General features: G+C 32.7%; 1 protein-coding gene across 21 annotated transcripts in view; it reads right to left on the reverse strand.

Annotated features, from left to right (window-relative positions):
- Positions 1–22,418, reverse strand: part of LOC139772537 (serine protease inhibitor 3/4-like) — a 43,809-nt gene that overhangs the window by 10,551 nt on the left and 10,840 nt on the right. For 12 of the 21 annotated variants that reach the window (XR_011718159.1, XR_011718158.1, XM_071706288.1 and 9 more), the window contains exons 3-8: positions 16,600–16,730; positions 16,103–16,285; positions 15,557–15,767; positions 15,067–15,281; positions 14,735–14,929; positions 14,522–14,657 (exon numbers count right to left, since the gene is read on the reverse strand). Coding sequence is in view for 19 of the 21 variants with exons in the window: in XM_071706288.1 (XP_071562389.1) it covers positions 14,522–14,657; positions 14,735–14,929; positions 15,067–15,281; positions 15,557–15,767; positions 16,103–16,285; positions 16,600–16,730 (1,071 nt within the window). In the remaining 2 variants the exon portion in view is untranslated. Of the gene's footprint in view, positions 1–2,335; positions 2,647–2,855; positions 3,162–3,463; positions 4,865–6,095; positions 6,233–7,194; positions 7,953–8,077; positions 9,154–9,187; positions 9,779–9,983; positions 10,373–12,074; positions 12,386–14,521; positions 14,658–14,734; positions 14,930–15,066; positions 15,282–15,556; positions 15,768–16,102; positions 16,286–16,599; positions 16,731–22,418 lie in introns of those variants that run through there. The other 9 variants (XM_071706295.1, XM_071706300.1, XM_071706302.1 and 6 more) reach the window with 9 other exon arrangements.

The following is a 22,418-nucleotide window of genomic DNA, read 5'->3' on the forward strand; positions in this document are numbered from 1 at the left end:
AAAGTTGGAAAATAAAAAAAAAATACTAAAATAAGGGAAGACAATAGCAAAGAAGACTAAAGAATCTCTTAGAATTGAAATAATAACAATAGGGTAACAGTAAGAAATGAGCGTAGTAATATAGAAAATATAAGAAACATCTATCTATCTATAATTATTTTCAAATTGATGAGAAAGTGCGAGATACTACGCGAATCGCGGTAATAAAAAGCTGGTAATGTATCTATTATTTTATTATCGACCATTATGTTCGATAAAATCTGCGATTTCAAAATATATTGCGCGTGCGGTGCCAAATTTCGATTATGTGTTTCCGCGCGGCGCGCGGTCCATCGTGCCGTAACATTCGACGCATCGACGCCGACTTGACTCGCGTTGTACCGGGCGGGGGTAAAGTTGCCGACGCTGTGACCTGTGACTTCAGGGCTCAGTGTGTGCGTCGGAAGGGGGCGGGTATGGAACACGGATCGACCGCGAGTCGAGAGGTGTCGCGACGCGTTTAATTAGCGAGCGGGGCCACGATTAACCCGGTATCTCGGTACCTTTGGCATCCTCGCGTAATCTCGGCGTTCGTGCGTCGACGGACACGTCGAGACGCGCGCATCCCGCGAGATTTATTCGATCGAAGCGTGTCGCGCGATCCGGTCGACGCGGACGGAGCGGTGATCGTGGTTTCCGACGCCGCGCCGTACTCCACCGAGTTTGAAAGTGTTCGTTCGCTCGTGTTGCGGTGTGAGACAGCGATCGTCGCGAAAGAACAAAGAACGCGAAGGAAACGCGTGTCGCTCGTCGTTCGAATTACGGGGACGCGCGAGAGCGCGGCTCGAGCGCAAGCGTCGCGGCGTCGGCGTCGGCGTCGTCGCGATGGATGGCGCGCGAAGTTAGCCGCGCGACATTCGAATTCCCTTCCTCGCCCGAAAGAGAAAGGCTTTCTCCTCGCATCGACTTGTGGAGCGTCGCGGGTATCCCGTGGCCTTGTACAACATACGACCTTGAATTTCTCATTCCGTCGCGATGCGGCACGCGGATTGTACGACTAACATCGGGAGTGACGTGCAAAATACCGCGCGATCGTAATTAGCCTCGTTGTCGGGGGGGGGGGGGTGAGCGTTGTGTAGGTGCAATGAAGGAATCCGAGGGGAGGAAGAGACCTAGGAGGCATCGGGCGACGGCGGAGCAACCCTGGGGTGAGTGTAATTTATTACTTATGCATTTTTATGTATTTTTATTTCGCGGAATTGATCGTTTATCTCTATGATGATTGCACGGCATATTCCACGCACCATTTTGTATCATTGTACAATATAACGCGTATAAAATATTTTCAATTTTTGCTACTTCAGACATTCAAGATGTTTATATTTGGAACATATTTTTTCAATACGTCTGAGATTTATGATTACTTAAATTATTTAAAAAATATATGTATTAGCTTTTATTTGTTAAATTTCATAAAAAATTGCACCTCAGAAAAATAAGCTAAACGTCAAGAATAAAAAAAATCTTTTAGAAATTACATAAATTATCTTATTAAATACCTGAAACCAGATAAGAAATCTAATCGCTCGCAATAATTATTTCTTGAAGTATGAATTTTTTGGAATCTTGTTATAATTTGAATATATTTCTGTTTTACAGTTCAACGAACTTTGCAACTCCGCTGCTGCGCATCGTGTCGGTGAGTTAAATTAACCCTTATTTTAATTTGAGATTTTGAATTTGTGAAAATTGAAAAATGCATGTTAGACATGCATAGAAAATGTGCATGTATCAAAGAAAAGAATAGAAAAAAATCTTGAATAAATATCTCATTCAAAATATGGATGTATTGTTTCAAAATGAACGGGCTAGGATAGATGTTAAATCGGTATATTCAATCATGTACATCTAATTATAAAAATATATATCAATTTATTGTATGCATACGAGAATGCGCACGGAAAAATAATCCAACAAGCTAATTTCATTCCAATCTTTAGCCCATCCATTAATAATCGATTTTTTGTATTATTTATAATAAAATATACCAGATGTCATGATAGAGTGAAATCAGATGACGTGGACAATAGACAATAGCTTTAATTAAGCTTAAATAGTATAATATTTAAGAATATATATATTCTGGACTTTATGTTAATAATTCGATTTTATAAAAAAAAGTACACATCGGATGTGTGAATTGTATATTTTTAAGTATTAATATTTGAATGATTAAAAATGTCGCATCCGATTAAACCGATCGTTCGACGTTATGATAAAAGAAGTCTTTTTTTTTTGTATGAAACTGATTGCAGAAAAGACAGATCGTTTTTGTTATAGAAAACATCTCTGTCAATAATGATAACGATTTCCTTTATTGCAAGCATCATACATGTATACGAGTGTAAAAGTATAAAACTCGCGTTTAGCGATTAGCGTACGCATTCAGACCAAAAACATAAGAAAAAGACGTAACCTTAAGACACATTAACTGTGACTGCCAATTCTGCTCAATTTTCAAACGCATCTAAACTTTCGGTTCGATCACATGGCCTTGGAATAAAGCTACATTTGGCGATTTGTATTTAATGTAATAGTAGAACGGCAGGTTTACGTCAAATTCTGGTTCCGGTGGAGGAAATGAGGAAGCGAGCACGAATTCGACAACTGCAAACAAAATGCAAATTAACCATGTCATATCACCGTCTGAGAAACTTCCGTCGAATCCTTTTCGCTTGTGTGAAACACGAATGTATGTTTTTTCCGCGTCGTTTCTTGCCCATTAATAATTATTACGCTTACTGCAACGATTTACGGTGAAACAGATGTTAGGAAAGCGGGATATTCAGCGAAAAAAAATTAGGACTCATACTATATGCATTGCTAATATAATTTTTTATATTTATTGTAAAATATAATAATCATAATTTGAAACGGTTTCGAGTAAGAAATTAATCAACTCTTTAATGTCGAATTATTTTCGTATCGCGAATTTGCCACACGCTGAGAAATTTATATGATAATCTTTTCCACATGTTGATAGTTTAATTAATCTATTTCCGGCGCGTTCACGCGACCATCGAATAAAGATATATTCAATGGCCGATGCTGGATTTGATAAAAAAATGGTCGATTTATATACACTGGTATACTGGTCGAAGCACTGCCAGGGAGAACCAGAACTGTGAACAGAATACGAAAAACTGTTTTTTATGCGCGTTTGATTGTTCAAGAATTTCAAGATTTTTTTCATTCATGTTCTGTCGCCATTGCTTCGAATTTAATATATGTATGCCTCCTTTTATCGATTGTTCTACAGAAAAGTTCTTATAACCATTTAGCGATATGTAATTTAGGAATTCTAAATAAATATTACAATTTAAAAAGCAAAGATACATGCATGTTATTTGCAGATAAACGATGTATGTTAATCGATGATGAATGTTATTTGAGAATAAGATGAGATTATAGAAGTGTCGAAAAATAAACAGAGATTTTTTTATTATATTGTTATAAAAGAGTGACCAGATGCTAAGAATGTCTAGCAAAAACAATAGTCGCAATAAAAATAGATAGCTTACCGGTCGGGAACTTTTTAATTTGAATTTACTAATAAATATTTTAATTAGAATATTAAATTTTTAGATAAGAGATTCTTCACCTAATTGTAAAATTTGTTACATTTTCGATACGTTTCGATACATGACCGTCGAATAAAGATATGAAAGATACAAACGATGTTTTGTTGTTCAGCTCTGAATACAATAGAACGATCGGCTCATATATATATATATATATATATATATATATATATGTATTATCAACTGCAGAAACCTACGCATTGTCAAACTTAATTTTTAACTTAATATATATTCAGATTTCTTATTAATTATTTTGACATAAGTGTCGTAATTATTTAATTATAAAAAAGAACATACGTGAATACGTATATTACTTGGCGCTAAAGGATGCTACCTATTATTAAAATAGTAAAATATTTGCAGATTATACAAATAATGAAGTATTATGAATATACAAATATCGAAATGTTTTTGAGACTCTAGAATCTCGTTGTCATAATTAGATCGAATAAGAATTAAAACCGTTCAATTAAGACAATATTGACAATTAAATTTTTAGTTTGACAATATTTTTCGTAAAGTAGTACAAACGATGTTCCCTCGTTATGGCGGATATAATGATAAAATGGTCGACTTATATCGAATTCTAATGGTTCCCTAATTTCAAATAGGCGACCCAGTTTTCTGATAGCTGTAAACAGAATATTAAAAAATCTTTATAAATTCTCTTGTTCATTTAAAACTTTTCATGCACGTCATGAACGTATGCTCTGTCAAAGTGTTTCAACTTTTTATTCGAATGATTATATTGCCAAATACGTAAATACGTATAGGTATTACTCGCCGCTAAATGATCAAATGATTATACTGCCAAATAGGTACGTGAATACGTATATTATTCGCCGCTAAATAATGTTTCCACTATCAGTAAAATATAATGCTTCCTCAAATAATAAAATATTACAGATACAATACAAATAATTATGTATTACAAATATATGTAAATATCGAGGTGTTTTTGTGATTTTAAAATCGCGTTGTTATAATTAGATCGAACTATAGAACTAAAAGAACAAGAATTAACAATGTTCAATTAATACAACATCGACAGTTAAAAAAAATTTTTAGGTTGACAGCATTTTTCGTACAATACATCTACTACATTTCCGGCATGCTTATACGACCTTCGAACAAAGATACAAACGGTCCTTCGTTGTGGCGAATATAATAATAAAACGGTCGATTTACGTCAAATAATTCCACAATTTTTACTTTGCGGGAAGAATAGCCCACGTATCTCACAGCTGTGAACAGAATATTTAAAACATCTTTATAAAGGATATGTCACACTTGACGCTCGCAAAGCTCTTAGAATTATTTCATGCCTGCACTTTGTCAAATGCTAAACAAGGACAAATAATAACAAAACAAGTAACTTCCTTCGCTAGTAAATAAAATTCAAAACAACAGTCGTTTTTGTTCGACCCAACTGGCCAAATTAATATATTAAATCTCACATTAATGGAGTTTTAATAAATCTCCATTAATGTGAGATTTAATATATTAATTTGGCCAGTTGGGTCAAACAAAAACGACTGTTGTTTTGAAGGACAAATAATGCTCTCGAGTGTTATGAACACCAAGCTGGAACGCACCTAAATGCTCTTGTTTATTTAAAACTTTTATGCACATGATGCATTGATGCACATCACGAACATATGCCCTGCCGAAATATATTAACTTTTATTCGAATGATGATACTGCCAAATAATTCTCGTAATCATCTAAACTCGATAAAAGAAAGAGAAGTAAATAAACACATATGCAGATGCAGATGCAGATATTCTGATTCGGCAATTTTATACGAAGTACAATCATATTTCTGGTAGTTCTGGTACGTTCACAATTCACATGATCCTCGAACAAAGATACGAACGATATTTTCTCATTATGGCGAGTAATAGTAAAACGATTGATTTATATCGAATATGATTTTTAAGCTGCCTAATAAATATATTTCATAATTATGAACAGAATTAAGAGATTGCTCGCGCGTTATATATTCATTTGATTATTTAAAACTTCTTCAGTTCTTGTCACGAATATATGCTTTATTAAATCTGTCGTTTCAAACGAAATATTTAATTTTATGATCGATTATTCTATCAAATAATCATTTTAATGCCTACTGCATAGTTATGCAGAGAATAAATTGAGATACAAGCACATAAACATGCATGTACATATATTCACTGATATACGTATTACTTCACAAACAAACGTAAAGCATTATAGTAATTACGATTACACAAATATCTGTGATTTTCTCTAGCTCGTATATATAATTTCTGAAAAATTCGAGACTTTAGAATTACGTTATTATAATTTCTAGCGCTAAAAACATCCTGCTAGTACAAGAACTGTAAAACGAAAATGATCAGCTGATCAATATCGTAAATTTTTCGTTAATCTGCTTGTAATTTTCGATCAATGATGTATTGATGATTAATGATATTTTCACGGAGTAATATTTACGCTTTCCGGTGCTTTCACGTAACCCTCGAATAAAGATACGAGCGATACCCCTTCGTTATAACGAATATAGTAATAGAACGGTCGGTTTACGTCGAACACTTCGACTACTGTCACACTGTCAATCCTAATTTCCACAACTGTAAACAGAATATAAGAAACCATTTTTATGCGCGCTTGATTGTTCAAGATTTTTTATTTATGTTTTTTCGCGATTGATTTGAGGGTCTGTTTAGGGTCTGTTTTCTATTGCTGAACTAGTGAAGCCAGTCCAGCAATAAAAAACAGATCCTTAATGTATACCTTACTACTTATATCATTATATGTATACCTTTTTTATCGATTATTCTACAGAAAAATTTTCATGACCATTTAGAGATATATAATTTAGAAATTCTAAATAAGTAATTTAAGAAGCAAAGACACATGCATGTTATTTGTCGATAAACGATGTATGTTAATCGCCGAGGCCGATGAATGTTATTTGAGAATAAGATGAGATTATAGAAGTGTCAAAAAATAAACAGATTTTTTAATTATATTGTTATAAAAAGAGTGACCAGATGTTAAGAATGTCTAGCAAAAACAATAGTCGCAATAAAAATAGATAGCTTACTGGACGGAAACGTTTTAATTTGAATTTACTAATAAATATTTTAATTCGAATATATTAAATTTTTAGATAAGAGATTCTTCACCTAATTGTAAGATTCGTTACATTTTCGATACGTTTCGATACGTGACCGCCGAATAAAGATATGAAAGATACAGAACGATGTTTTGTTGTTCAGAATACAACAGAACGATCGGCTTATATATACATATATTATTAACTGCAGAAATGTTCAGATCTCTTATTAATTATTTTGACATAAGTATCGTAATTATTTAATTATAAAAGAGAACATACGTGAATACGTAGATTAGTTGCACCGCTAAACAATGCTTCCTATTATCCAAATAGTAAAATATTTGCAGATTATACAAATAATTAAGTATTACGAATACATAAATATCGAAATATTTTTGAGATTTTAGAATCTCGTTGTCATAATTAGATTGAACAAGAATTAAAACCGTTCAATTAAGACAGTATCGACAATTAAATTTTTAGATTTATAATATTTTTCGTAAAGTATATCTATTACATTTCTGACATGTTTACACGACCTTCGAACAAAGATACAAACAATGTTCCCTCGCGGATATAATGATAAAACGGTCGACTTACGTCGAATTCTAATGGTTCCTTAATTTCAAATAGGCAACCAAGTTTTGTGATAGCTGTAAACAGAATATTAAAAAATCTTTATAAATTCTCTTGTTCATTTAAAACTTTTCATGCACGTCATGAACGTATGCTCTGCCAAAGTGTTTCAACTTTTTACATTTGAATGATTATACTGCCAAATACGTAAATACGTATATTACTCGCCGCTAAATAATCGAATGATTATACTGCTAAATACGTGAATACGTATATTATTCGCCGCTAAATAATGCTTCCTCTATTAATCAAATAATAAAACATTACAAATTATACCATACAAATAATTAAGTTTTACGAATATACGTAAATATCGAAATGTTTTTGAGATTTTAAAATCATATTGTTATAATTAGATCGAACAAGAACTAAAAGAACAAGAATTAACAGTAAACACAAGATCGACAGTAAAATTTTTAGGTTGACAGTATTTTTCGTACAATACATCTACTACATTTCTGGCACGCTTATATGACCTTCGAACAAAGATACAAACGTTCCTTTGTTGTGGCGAATGTAATAATAAAACGGTCGATTTACGTCAAATAATTCCACAACTGTTACCATGGCACCCCCATACCCCATTGCTATTACTGTGAACAGAATATTTAAAACATCTTTATAAAGGATATGTCCCACTTGACGCTCGCAAAGCTCTTAGAATTATTTTATGCCTGTTGTTTGTCAAATGTTAACAAGAACGAATAATGCATACGAGTGTTGTGAGCACCAAATGATACGCATCCAAATGCTTTTGTTTATTTAAAACTTTTTATGCACATCACGAACGTATGCTCTGCCGAAGTATATCAACTTTTTATTCGAATGATTATACTGCCAAATAATTCTCGTAATCATCTAACTACGTAAAAGATAATTCGAAACATAAATACACAGATATATATGGTATTAAACCAATAATGCGGTAAAGTCGATAAAAGAAAGAGAAGCAAATACATATGCAGATGCAGATGCAGATGTTCTGTTTCGGCAATTTTGCACAATCACATTCTGGTACATTCACAATTCACATGCATGATTCTCTGACAAAGATACAAACGATATGCTCTCATTATGGCCATTATAGTAATAAAATGGTTGATTTATATCGAATCTAATTTTTAAGCTGCCATGCATGTATATATTTCATAATTATGAACAGAATTAAGAGATTGCTCGCGCGTTATATATATTCGTTTGATTATTTAAAACTTCTTCAGTTCGTATCACGAATATATGCTTTATTAAATCTGCCGTTTCAAACGAAATATCTAATTTTCTGATCGATTATTCTATCAAAAATCATTTTAATGCCTACTGTATAGTTCATCATCATTATGCAGAGAATAAATTGAGATACAAGCAGGCACCATAAACATGCATGTATATTCGCTGATATACATATAACTTCATAAACAAACGTAAAGCATTATATGTATTACGATGACACAGAATATTGTAATATCTGTGATTTTCTGAAAAATTTGAGACTTTAGAATTACGTTATTATAATTTCTAGCGTTAAAAACATTCCGCTAAAGCAAGAACTGTAACGAAAATAAACAGCTGAGCGATATCGTAAATTTTTCATTAATCTACTTATAATTTTGGAGCAATGATATATTTCACGGAATAATATTTATGCTTTTTCCGGTGCTTTCACGTAACCCTCGAATAAAGATACGAATGATACCCCTTCGTTATAACGAATATAGTAATAGAATGGTCGGTCTACGTCGAACACTAAGGGCACTTCGACTACTATCAGAAGACTTTCAGCTACAATTACCACAACTGTGAACAGAGTATTAAAAAATTGTTCGTTATGTATTCGTTTGATTATTTGAGACTTCCTCACTCCGTGTCACAAATATATGCTTTATTAAACGTGCCGCTTCGAACGAGATATCTTACATTTCTCATTGACTGATCAAATAATAATCTTAATGCCCACTGTATAGTTATGCAGAGAAAGAATTGAATTACAAGCACCTAAACATGCATGTGTATTCGCCGTTTGTTACTTGACAAACAAACGTATAGATGCATTATATTACGATTGCACAAATATCGTAACCTGTGATTTTTTAAAATACGTATTATTTCTGAAAAGACATCTTGAGACTTAAAAATCACGTTGTTATAATTTCTTATAGTGCTAAAACATTTTGGTAGTACAGGAACTGTAACGAAAATAACAGCTGATCGATATCATAGATTTTTCGTTAATCTTTACTTGTGATTTTGAATCGATAATGTGCTTGGTGGAGTAATATTTATGCTTTCGCATGGCCTTGGAATAAAGATATGAATGATGTCTCCCTATTATAACGAATATGATAATAGAACGGTCGGTCTACGTCGAACACTAAGAGTTCCGTGAAATCTGTCCTCAAGCTGTGGACTGAGATTCCGACTGCTGTGAACAGAATATAATAGATCGTTCGTTACATATCTATACTTGAGCATTCAAGTCTTCTTTCACGTTACGAATGTATATTTTGTCAACGCTACTTCGAAATTACACGCAATTTCTTGTTAATTATTTGGTATATAGAATAATTACTCTACCAAATAATTCTTTCAGCTATCTATATAGAGGTGGTTTAGAAAGTACAGACATATTAATCGCCATCAATAAACAATGCATTTTATTTGAAAATAGGAATAAGATATCATACAAATGTCAACAGTTTGACATTTTCAAATCAATCGTTATAATGAGATCGAAGTATTGAGAATGTTCAGCTAAAACAATAAACGTAACAAGCTTGCCAACTAGAATACCTTATAATTTGAGTTTGCTAATAAATATTAAACGCATTGAATTTTTAGATTAAAAATTGTTTGCGTGACATATTGTGGCACGTTCACGCGATCACACGACCCTCGAACAAAGATACGAACAATCTTTCGTCATAACGTTCGTTATATTGTATATAATAATAAAACGGTCGGTTTATTTCGAATGTCGGCGTATATGGACCTATACTAAGTAGCACGACTTGAACTCCTGCGAACAAAACACCAATAATCAGACATCGTATAACGAAGTACTTGATAACATCGTTCCTTTTTCGTCAACGCAATCCTTGCACGAATGTATGCTTTGCATGCCTCGCTACGAATCTGAGATTCGGTCCCCATTAAGAAAATATCTTTCACCTTCGACATTTTTTTTTCACATTCTACTACCAATTATTGCTACCGATACCACTTGCGCTGAATTCATTCAAACTTTTATGTTCGTAAAAATCCTATAATTGAATTATTGGCCCCCGAATCAAATAATATCATCGTAAAAAAAAACTGCGAGATAATCTTGCAAAATGTGGAAAAATTACGGCGAGTAATAATTACGAGTGATAAATATTGTATGAAAAAAGAGAGAAAGAAAAAGGGATAAGCAGATTAATATAGACAAATCTTACAGATCGTTTAGCTGCTACTGTATTTTTTAATGATGTTCACATGCGATACATCTCGTTAACTTCTTAATCTCGAATCACGTACGTCGCCTCGGAATAGTTCGAAATCGTTTGACCATCGCACTACGAACGAAAAAGGCCTGTTCGCTTCGAAGTTCTCGAAATCAGGTAGAAATCTTCGACTGCTGATGCCTACCAGAGAAATGTCAATTTCCACCATATGTCTTTTACGGTAAGATTTAAAGAAGCGACCAAGAAAAGCATCGAAATGCTTTTAGATGGATTCGTAATGGCTTAGATTTGAAAAGATTACGCAAATTTTCCTTTATGTTCTCATTCTTAAAGAAACTTAATATTTCTCACGTAATATTTAGAATATATTGCGTATATGCGTATATTATATATAATTGAATATATTATAATAAAGTAATATAAAAACGGTATATAGATATTATTATTATTATTGTGACATTACATTAATATTGTTTCCTCACAGAGGAAGCTTTGTTTTTTAGAAATATTATATTTTTTTTTACACGAGACGTTAATATCAATAATATCAATAATATGAATAATATCAATAATATCAATAATCTTATCAATCTTATTAATAATATCATTAATATCAATAATATCAATAATCTTATAATTATAGTTTATTATATTTTTTTAATACAAGAAGAAGAAAATAAATATCATATCGTAAAAACGAAAATTATTAAAGAATAGTGCCTTCGAACCGATTTAAATGCACTTCGAATTCCCCTAATTTATTTGCGTTACGTTGTACGCAAAAATTAGCAGATAAAAAAGATGTAACATAGGTAAAAATATTGATTAAGAAAATTCTTACGTAAAAATATAATAAAGCTATAAAGATAAAAAAGCAAAAATAACCACTAAAATGGTCAACAATTACTATTATATATATATAGTATTATATGTATAGTATTATTATGTCTCTTATTCTCGTAGAATTATCAGAGATTCTATTAATGTTTTATGATTTTGTATTACGGAATAATTAAATCTATTGAAGTAATTCGTTACATATCACATAATATGTGCAATAAATTAAAAGGAAAACGGTGCCTTTTTCAATAATAATCGCGCGCCTACTTAAATATGTCATTCAAACTGCATATTTTAGGACTTAGATATGCACAATTAGATCTAATTTGAGCGGTAATAAATTTACGAAATTTAGTTTCTATTATTACACAGATATTACTTTACAAATTATTATAGTTCTCACGACATATACTATCAGGTAAATCATTTTCTACGAAAGATGTATATACTTTATTAATCATAAATCAAGTCTTTAAGTATCGATAGTACGTTATAAAAATACATTTAAAAAGTATCATTGTACATTCGCGTTTCTGCCACACACGTAATAACATACAAAAGACATTAATTATTATTTTCTATCATTACGTAAAAGGATATAAATATTCATTATTACTACCACAGGAGCTTCATTAGGAATAACGTGACGCTGTTGTGTTTAATGATCGCCAGGAAAGGATGATCGACGCGAAGTAAAATAGGCTCCACCGGATGCCAAGAACCCGAAAGAGGTCTGACAGAGATACCTGTCAGAAGATTATTCCTTGTATCAATTATCCGTTTTCATAGTCGGGGTGCGCTCTTGGATTCCCAGAGCACGCGTTCAAATAAAATGTTCAGATGTGAGATGTTACTGATTGAATATTAGTCATGCTAGGACTCTCTTGATCAGAGCGTGGAAACTAGTTCAGAGTGCAGGAAAAAGAAGGAAGAATTTAGCGTGATGATGTATCATCGTAGAATCGGCGAGTTATGAGTCAAGCAATGAAAATCTTTCGTTTCGTATATACGTTTTGTATTTGTTCTTTTAGAAGATACTTGTTCAAAATTTTTTATTCCGTCCAATATGCATAGATCCATTAGGTACGCACATCTTTTTTTGCCAATTTTCTTATATATAATCAAATAAAATAATTCTATATTTCATCAGATGTATCTATGCTTCGTTGTCGGATGTGTATTGAATCGTAGAAACGCGCAATCCAATCTTGTCGTTGCAATGTAACAAAACTGTTCATGTCAAAGATTGGTAGTCCGATTGATGGATAGTATTATAATAAAAATATCATTTTTTATTACGCGCTTCTCTCTCATGATAAAATAGTTACGAAAAGCTCGAGAGATTTTTTCCTGATTTTGTTATTTTTTCCTCTCTCTTTTTCCTTAATAGCTTTCACTAGGCTAAGTTGCTATTACGATTAGCGTACTCCAATGAGATGATTAGACTATTTGCTATTCACTGCATCCTAATTTTGTTTTGTATTTGCGTAGTATCAGATGCTGTGTAGAATGCAGCTGTTATCGCGATTATACCCTTATCGTCGTGAACCGTGAACTGCATAAATCCCCGGTGATATCGCGATAGACGTGTATTCTAAGTTTGTTAAAGATGATTTAACGTTGGAGAATGAATATGACAATCCACTTCAGCTTTACATCCATAAATTTTGAGCTTCTGTTACTTCACCAATCACATCCAATCACTCGTGCAAATTTCTTTTTTAGAGATGAACTGCAGAGATGCAATTTAAGTTCAATTTAAGAAATCTTTAATATGTTTAAAGATTTCTAAATTTTGAACGATGTGTTGAAAAATTCCATGTGCTAAAATATGCTGAAAAATTCCAATCGTTTCTTCGAGGCTGGTGATATGAACACAAGCTATGCGATCACCATAATGCTTTCATTGCATGAAAGATTTAAATCAAATATTGAGCTGTTATCAAGTGTCAATAGTCGCGACACTGAAACGCTCTATTTATCATAAAATTTTAATTACAAGATTTTTCGATTGTAATATCGAAGTTCAAAAAACATATAAATATCAATACGTATTATTGCATATGATTGTCGTTGTCTGACGGAGGTAATAACATAATAAGTGCAACGTGAGTAACAGGTGCACAACCAAATAAACTGCGGTGCGGTGTGTGATAAAGCGTGTATTAACAATGCAACAGTATGTTCGCAAAAGATGTAAAGGAAGGCAAAAAAAAACAGAGAAGATAAAAAGATATAAAAGGTATATTGTGCAGAGCAACAAATCTGTTCGATGTAAGAAGCACGTGAGCAACATTTAACTATCACACTCAGCTTACGACAAATTACGGCAGCGTACAAATTCACATACATTCGTGCCGCGGAAACTCCGAGAGCGAGAAATTTGGAACTTTGCAACCCAATTAATATAATAACGTTAAAATAACGTTACATGCACAGGCGTAATCAAATCGTCTACGAAATAATTTCTCAGAGTTTCTCAGAAGCGAAAAAGAATCTCAATGTATCCCAAATAAAATTAGGTGAAATATCATCTTGCTCTTGATATGAAATTAATTATGAAATTGATATAAAATTAAATTATTGCTTATCGTACTTATCATTACTTTTCTCTCTTGTACTATCTCGATTATGAATTACGTCATTGAGTATTATGTGTTATAATTTTCTCCCAAAGACATAAATAATAAATTCTACACAAATTTAAAGTAACAAAAGATAAAATAGATAATAAAAAGCGAAGTAGAAATATAGAGTATCCAAAAGAAATTATTTGACTTGCACATTGTATTTGAAAATTATTCATATTCGGAACTCCAAGATAATATTTCATCTGTCTTTGGTTACAAACAAATGCAACGAACGAAGCAAGGTGTACTTACCAGTGACGGCGGCCGCCTCGCTACCCTCCTCATTAACTTCGATGAAAGCTTTTTGGACGACTTTGCTGATCTTCAACGGTATATCCGAAATGCCACCGAATTCAGCGCTGTTGCTGAACGGTTTATCGAGACCCATCTGTAACAAGTAGAATACGAGTAAGATACGATGTCGTATTTATTTTACTTGATTATCGACGAAACATTGCGGCGTACCTTCTGAGACAACGTATCTCCAAGATTCAATTTGGACTCGGTCTTGAACTTGGGCAGGAACACTCGGACCTCGCGTTCGTACGTTTGGGCGAGGCGGGTGCTACATTCCGCGCTAACTTCCTCGAGTTTGTCGGTCAGCGCAGTTAGACCGTCAATTTTATTGGGTAGGATGATCACCATGCTGACCTCTTTATTCTGCGACAATAAAGATTAAATCCATAAAGAGAGACGATTCGTAAAGGCCCGAAATACACACTTGTGATGAAAAGCGGCAAAATATCTCAAACGTTTGATTATATTTTTTTTTTCGAAAATTTGAGAAACCAACATACCGCGTACGGCAGCTCGATGCATTTAGCGTCGTATTCCGGCAATTCGGCGTACTTGTAGTTGCCCTTTCTGTACATAGTAGGAACTTCTTTTACAGTGTTGGCGTCAATGTGGAATGGACGGTCACTGGTAGCCTTAGGATCAAACTCGTGGGCCCATTTGCCCTTGAAGTACACCGCGTTTGCGAGTATCAATGCAGTATAAGGATCCACGTCGGCTACAATAAATAATAAAAGTTAGCATGAACATTATTTTTAATTCGGTTCAGTAAATCAGTAAATTTTTATCTAACTATAATATAAATATATATATACGAATACATTATCCACAGAAAGCGAAGGTATCTAGGCGTTTTATTATTTTGTTCTTCGTATTTAATTGTTTTACATTATCTGTGCAATTTATTTGTGCAAAATAAAAAATCACATTTTTAGTCGGCATAGAATTGCATAGTGAACGCGTATGTATGAATATACGTGGATCGTTCTTTACCGGGACTAATAATGCTGTCGATGCGATTGTTGGTTTTCTCCTTGCACCAGGTATTAACAATGTTCGCGGCTTCGTCGCCTTTAGCGAAGTCTACCGACTGAATGTCGGAACGATAGTATGTCTCGAGATCCTGTTTATACTCAGGTTTCACTGGGAAACTTTTGCCGATAAATATCTTGTTAGCGAGCTTCAAAGTGACATTCTCAACATTCTGAAAGGATAACATTTCATCTTCGATTAGTACTATCCTACGAGTGTCATAAAATATACTACAAAATATAACTAAAACTAATACAGCAGATAATTATTTTATAATGTAATTTAATAATTATATACGGAATATTTGTATTCTCTCCACAAATATATATTATATCATATTTTATAAATAATACTTTATAATTCTCTGTAAGGTTGATAGTCCAAAAAGTAATATTTACATTCTATAAATATTATTCTACATTTTATCAAGTTTTGAAGATTTACATTCTGTAAATGGCTTAGTGTGCAAATATTACGTTTCACAATATATTGCAGTTTGATAATTACATTCAATTTATCGATGAGATTCTGGTAACCTTCCAGAGTCTGTGATTTCGTAGCTGGAAGCTTGAGAACATCTTTAAACTGTGCCTCGGTAGCTCCGACAGCGCCGTTAGCAGCCATGCTCAGAGCGATGTTGGCGCTCAGGGGAGAGCATATCAAATTGTCTGATGTTTCTTTTGCAACATTCTGAAAAAAGGACATTTTCAAATTAACTATACGAAAGCTTCATTCATTATCAGTATATCAGAAAATAATCAAATTGATTTGAGAATTAGGTGTTTATTTTTTATTATTTTATTGCCGGCGTTAAGTCACTGACATGGTACTATGTATAATAGTACCTATATTAAGATTAATCGTATAGATTTTGCTAAAGCTGTTTTCTCATAAAAAATTGTTGATATATGATATTACATTAATAAATAATACGAGAGTATACAATTGTATACAATATCAGAGTCTAATAGAACTTCAAGAATATTTAAATTCAATTAACATACCTTGACAAAGTTGGTAGAGAACAAATGAGCACCCTGAGAAACAGTCCGAATGGCCAAATTATTTGCTGTCAAATCAGTTGGTGTGGCCATGGTTGATGCAAACAGGCAAAATGCCAAGAAAGTTCTTTGTACTGTAATAACAAAAAGATTCAATAGTATATATTCATGATTCATCGCAAAATTCAGTACAACCATCAATAATAGTCAAGACGCATAATAAAAAAACAAAAGTTACAAAATTATTTCTACTGGATTAATAATTCTAATATTAACAATGACATAAAGTTTTAAATACTTTTACGTTTATACGATCATCCTTAAAATAAAATAAACAATGTCTCTTTACCAATCCGATATTTTAATACAGTAATAATACCGTCTTGTTAAAATATAACGCCGCGGAAAGAATCATCGCTTTGAGCATTATGGATTACTGACGAAAATTGATGAACACCTGCGCTCGAAGGTCGCATATAAATCAAAATGAGGTGTCGGACATGTCGTCCAAGGTAAACACGTTCGTTAAAAATCTTATACATTCACATATTTACAAATTGTGCACTTGCACAATATTTGAGCCTTTCAAAAAGCGATATAAAGATTAAAACGATTCGAAGGCCAATAACAGTGTTACGTTTTCATACAAGTAACGAAACGACGTTTTATGATCAACGGTTTATCGACAGATAAATTTACTCGAGGATATGAAAATAAACATGAAAATCGGATCTTTAAAGAATTGTACTTAGGTATTTAGCGGCACAAGGCACCTACAATGATACAAATATTTAAAAATTATTTTGGACGTTGAATAAAAAATATTCATTTATTACTTTTCGCCCGCGTCGGATGAAAAATTTAATGAAGTTGATTGTCCAATTAAATATTTTGCATATCTTCCAATCGCAAATATATTTTTTGCACTCATTTTGTTACTTTTAATTACCTTGTTTTTTTAATCGTTATAATTGTCGCGATGAATCATATGTGCATGTCGTAAGATGGGATAACTATTAGTAATCATTCGTATTTGCGATTGGAAGGCCGTTACGTAACGGTATTCAAGAATAATAATATAATCATATCATAATTTTTCACACGGATATTAAACATTCTAACGTAATATCGATTTACTGACGCGTTCCCCTACCTACATTACACGTGCATTAAATACAATGGTTTTCGCAGATCGTTTGATTTTAATAACTAACGAATTACTTTGTGCTATATTACGTGTATAATTATGAATATCGTAAATATTTGCAAACGATTACTTTAATGCAATTTAATTGAATAAAAAGAAAAATAATATAGGTATAAAATTAAATTCTTTCTGGAATTAACAAAGTAGGAGTACAATTAAAACTTCGCGAAGGAAATTTCTATATGACTAAGCAATGTAATGAATAATTACATAAATGATTGCTCAGTTCACGAGCGTGTGTAAATTCAAGGCGAATGATTCAAGCCAAACATATATATCACTTTTCATCGTCTTCTTTAATCGCACGACATAAACCTGTTTTCGACAGACCGTATGCTCTTGAAGCTAAGACGTCATTCTCTCTTTTTTCATCTAGATCGTCTGTTTCATTTAAATTCCAACGCGGAATAATTGCCCCTACACACAAGCCGCTAGGTGAATCGGAAGTCGATTACGCCCCGAGTTTCTCAGAGAGCTACGAGGAACGTGACAAACAAGGATATGGGCAAGCGATACCGTAGCGATAATGGAAAATATTACTTCAGCAGATAGACGCGACCCCGGTTCTGTCGAGAGGGCAAAAGTTTGACAATTTATATAACTGGCGATAAACACGACCGCGCTGGCGGGATGTCAGCATGGCATGCGGGTTATTTAACCGTCTTTCCTTCCAAACACTCGTCCCAATCTTCTCCTTCAAATTTTATTTGAGGATTAATTTTTTGAATGCTTGAATTATAACATTCCTGTCAAGCTAAAGTTTCCTTCGAAACACGAATAGAAAGCAATCTCGACGAGTTGAATTTCTTATGATACGCGTACACATCTCTTCATGTGTCTATATTGAATTTTTTAAGTTAATTAAATGTTATAACGTTTTGTAATCTGTTTTTTAAGCTTATTAAATCAGAATCCGTTAGTTTTCCCAGTTGTTTTCATTCAGCAATTGATTGGACACGGAGAGAACAGTCGTTCGATCTTTGGCCTTCAGTGCTTGCCATTGAAGGGAGGATAATGAACCTGGGACACTCTGCACATATGGATAATTACTTTGTTGCGTAACAAAAACGATCACGAAAAGAATATAAAGTACATATTATTTGCGGACCGTTATATGTGCCGACATGCGCAAAGAATGTGTCAATATTATGTCTATTTAATTATATCTATCGATATCATTAAATCTTTTTCTATAATCGATATCTCTAATTATTGAAAAATCTTGTTCTTGCAACAACAATTGTGCTAATCGAAAATAAATCGCGTCAAGTTATATCGCTATCGCTATGCTAATAAATATATGTAACATTTTTTCAAAACTGATAAAAATAAGACGTCAGAAGATTGTAAACATGAAAATAAAAATAAAAGTAAAAATCAATATCCTAAAAATAGTTTTTGTTAGAAGTAACATTATTTTATAGAAAAATCATTACTTTTGATTTTTTTCTTAATGTTGTCACAAAACTTAATATTGTTATAAAACTTAAATGATTTTTCTTAACGTTGTTGCAAAATTTAATGTTGTTATAAAATTTGCAGATTTTTGCAACGTTGTTACACTGAGAAACAAAATTTGTTAATCCCAAAAAATATTTAGTCCGATACGTTCAACTAAACATTTTAGTTAGTTAACTAAACATTAGTTGAATTAATTAATTCTTGATTAAAGTAACTAAATAAATTGTTGAAACAACTAATGTTTAGTTAACTAACTAAAATGTTTAGTTGTACGTATCGGACTAAATATTTTTTGGGATTGACAATTTTTTTTCTCAGTGTAACTTTGGTTTTAAGAAATTAAATTTTCCAAGAATATGACGCTTGCACATTTTTTTATGTCAAGTAATTTAAATGTCATTAAATATATATTGCAAAATGTTCATCGCATTGCAAAATATTACGCAAAATATGACGCTCGTATAATTCCCAGAATTATTTAAAATAAAAGTTAGTCAATATCAAAATATATGACAAGATATCACTGCATTTAACGCGATAAAACAGAAATAACAAACGAGAATATCGCAGGACCATTAAACTGATGATGTTTCCTGGAGCCTCGTCGGGGAAAACCCATTAAGATTGCTAATGTAACAGTCACATTATGTGCATACGACTAATCATGTTATGACAACTAGATACATATATACGATGGATATAGGCGGACAAAGATACGACAGTAATCTTGTTTAGTCCAATGGTTTCTTTCTTGATAGCAGTAATGACTTCCACATGTTTAGAGAAGAAATGAATGGAAAATTTACTTTAAAAGAGACGAATGTTTTTCTGATAGAAACACTGCCGGAATAATTTAATTGAAATTTAATCGATCAATCGACATGCCGTTGTAAGCTGTCTATATATAGTATAATTATATTTAATTCAGGAATTTCCCCCGAAATTACGAGTTTCTTCTTCGTTCATCTTCATTTTTTTCTTTTCCTGATATTGATGATGCACGACTTTATCTTATGATCGTATAAGATTTTATAGAATTTTTGCAAAGAATTAAAAGAGTACTTTTGATTATTTTCTTTTGCATTTTATTTTATGTTAAAAGCATGAAATGCCTTTAATGTAAACTAAAAATAAGTGATAAGTCGCATAATTATATTCGTGTATTGCAAATTTATGGGGAGATAAATAGTTTTTTATAAATCGTAATGTATGTATCTTAAATTATCGCTCATGTAAGGTAAAATTGATATGAACGATAAAGTTTTACTGGGTTTGTTGTGTTTTGTGTCTAGAATAACATTAAGCGCAAGATAAATATTATCACATCGGAATTGCGACATGATGGAAAAGAATTCCATGCATCGTGAATCAAACGCGTTATCTCGAGTTATCTCATTTTTGAATTTATTTACTTATTTTTACACGTCTACGCTAGAAGAAGAGTGATACGTTGAACATTAATGCACATCGATGAGCAATAAAATCGATGTAAAAATAGTACGTAACTCTTACGATGATTAATTATTCGCAAGAAGACTGTATCGCCGAGAAAAATACACAACTCAAAAAATTTCGATTTAAGAACATAAAAAGTATGCCTAAGGTGTTTCCTAACATGCTATAATAGTGTTACAAGTCCTATATGCAAAATTCGCCGCACGGAAGCAGAAGTATGTCATTATTCTTTTAACCCGATTAAGTTGCGGTCGCTGGATGAATAGTGCCATAAGTGAATTGGCACGTCTTCAAGCAGATGTCTTCAAAAAACAGTATAAGTTTCATTATAACAAAATGTCATAATTGCAACTGCATGCATTAATTATCTCACAATTTTAAAAAATTTGAATTTTGAATTAAATTTGTTTTTCCTCTCTCCTGAAAATTGTGAATTTTTGAATTGTAACAGTATTCTTCTCGGTGTGTGTGCGATATAGTTCTTTTATATTCATTCTAAATTTTTATAAAACATAACAAGCCGTACGTTTACGTAAATTTCAAACTAACGCATACCGTTCCTTCAAAATCTTTCTTTTTTTTCCTTTTATTTTTTTGTCTGATAAAGAACTCAAGCACGATGCGTAACACGGAAGCAGTATAATCGCGTCGAGATATCCAGCGTAAATCTATACGCAGCTAATCAGCTGCATCGTGTATTATAAACGCAAAGCAAATCTGGTTAATTCTGATGTGACGGTATTAATCAACCGATAATGAAAGAAAAGTTCACGCTGCGCGCAACTCTGGAAATGAATCACACCGAGCGAGAATGGTATCCGGCACGGATCACCTTGGAGTCTCAGAATTATGACTCGCCGGAGAGCATTATCGCCGATACGTCAATTCGGTGCGTATCGATAACACGTCGTCGTATCAGAAGGGATTCGGCCAGACTTGTGTGTCCAATAACGGCACGTTCTTGTGCAGAGAGAGAGAGAGAGAGCGTTTGGGGTTATCGCGGTTGCAAAGGCAATCGATGGTCTATTTGATCTTGTTGACGCGAAAGGAATTAAGAAGCTAAGAAGAATCTAATTAAAAAAATCTAATTTCGGGTTTATTCTCTTTCACCATATTAGCTCTCGAATGCCCTTTCGCGGTTTCGTCTGGCACGAAAGTCCTTTCTTTTTATATATTCAATCTTTTGCAATATCTTCTTAAATTCTCGACAAATAAACGCACAATTTTTTAGCAAATGTATATCAAAGTTGGATTTAACTTTAAAAATTTGAGAAAGTCTCTTCGTGAATTTGGAAATGTTTGTATGCAAGCGCGCGTATGTTTGAATAAATCCTCTATCGTTAAAATTATGTTTGGATTTAGAATATATTTTCCCAGTATATAATAGAAATAAGTTGAATAAAATAAATAATAAATCTGTAGTCCTTCAAAGTCCTTCGAAGAAATTTCCATACTGTGACTTCTCAAAATTATGTGAAGGGATATCACGTAAGCAAGGACAATAATAAAAGCGGTGACTTTCAAGTTAAAATAAACTAATCGGAACGGAATCAAATAGGAATCGAATGATTTGCTTACGTGCTATGTTGAATTTAATGGTATTCGAAAACACTATATTCTATAAACTACGACTTTATAACGTGCCGATCAATTAATTCCATAAATACATGTAAATCTAAGAGACAACATGTGAGATTAT

The sequence above is a fragment of the Temnothorax nylanderi genome, unplaced genomic scaffold (assembly GCF_030848795.1).
Source record: "Temnothorax nylanderi isolate EJ_2023f unplaced genomic scaffold, tnyl_v1.0 TNYL_tig0051_pilon, whole genome shotgun sequence".
Lineage (NCBI taxonomy): Eukaryota > Metazoa > Arthropoda > Insecta > Hymenoptera > Formicidae > Temnothorax > Temnothorax nylanderi.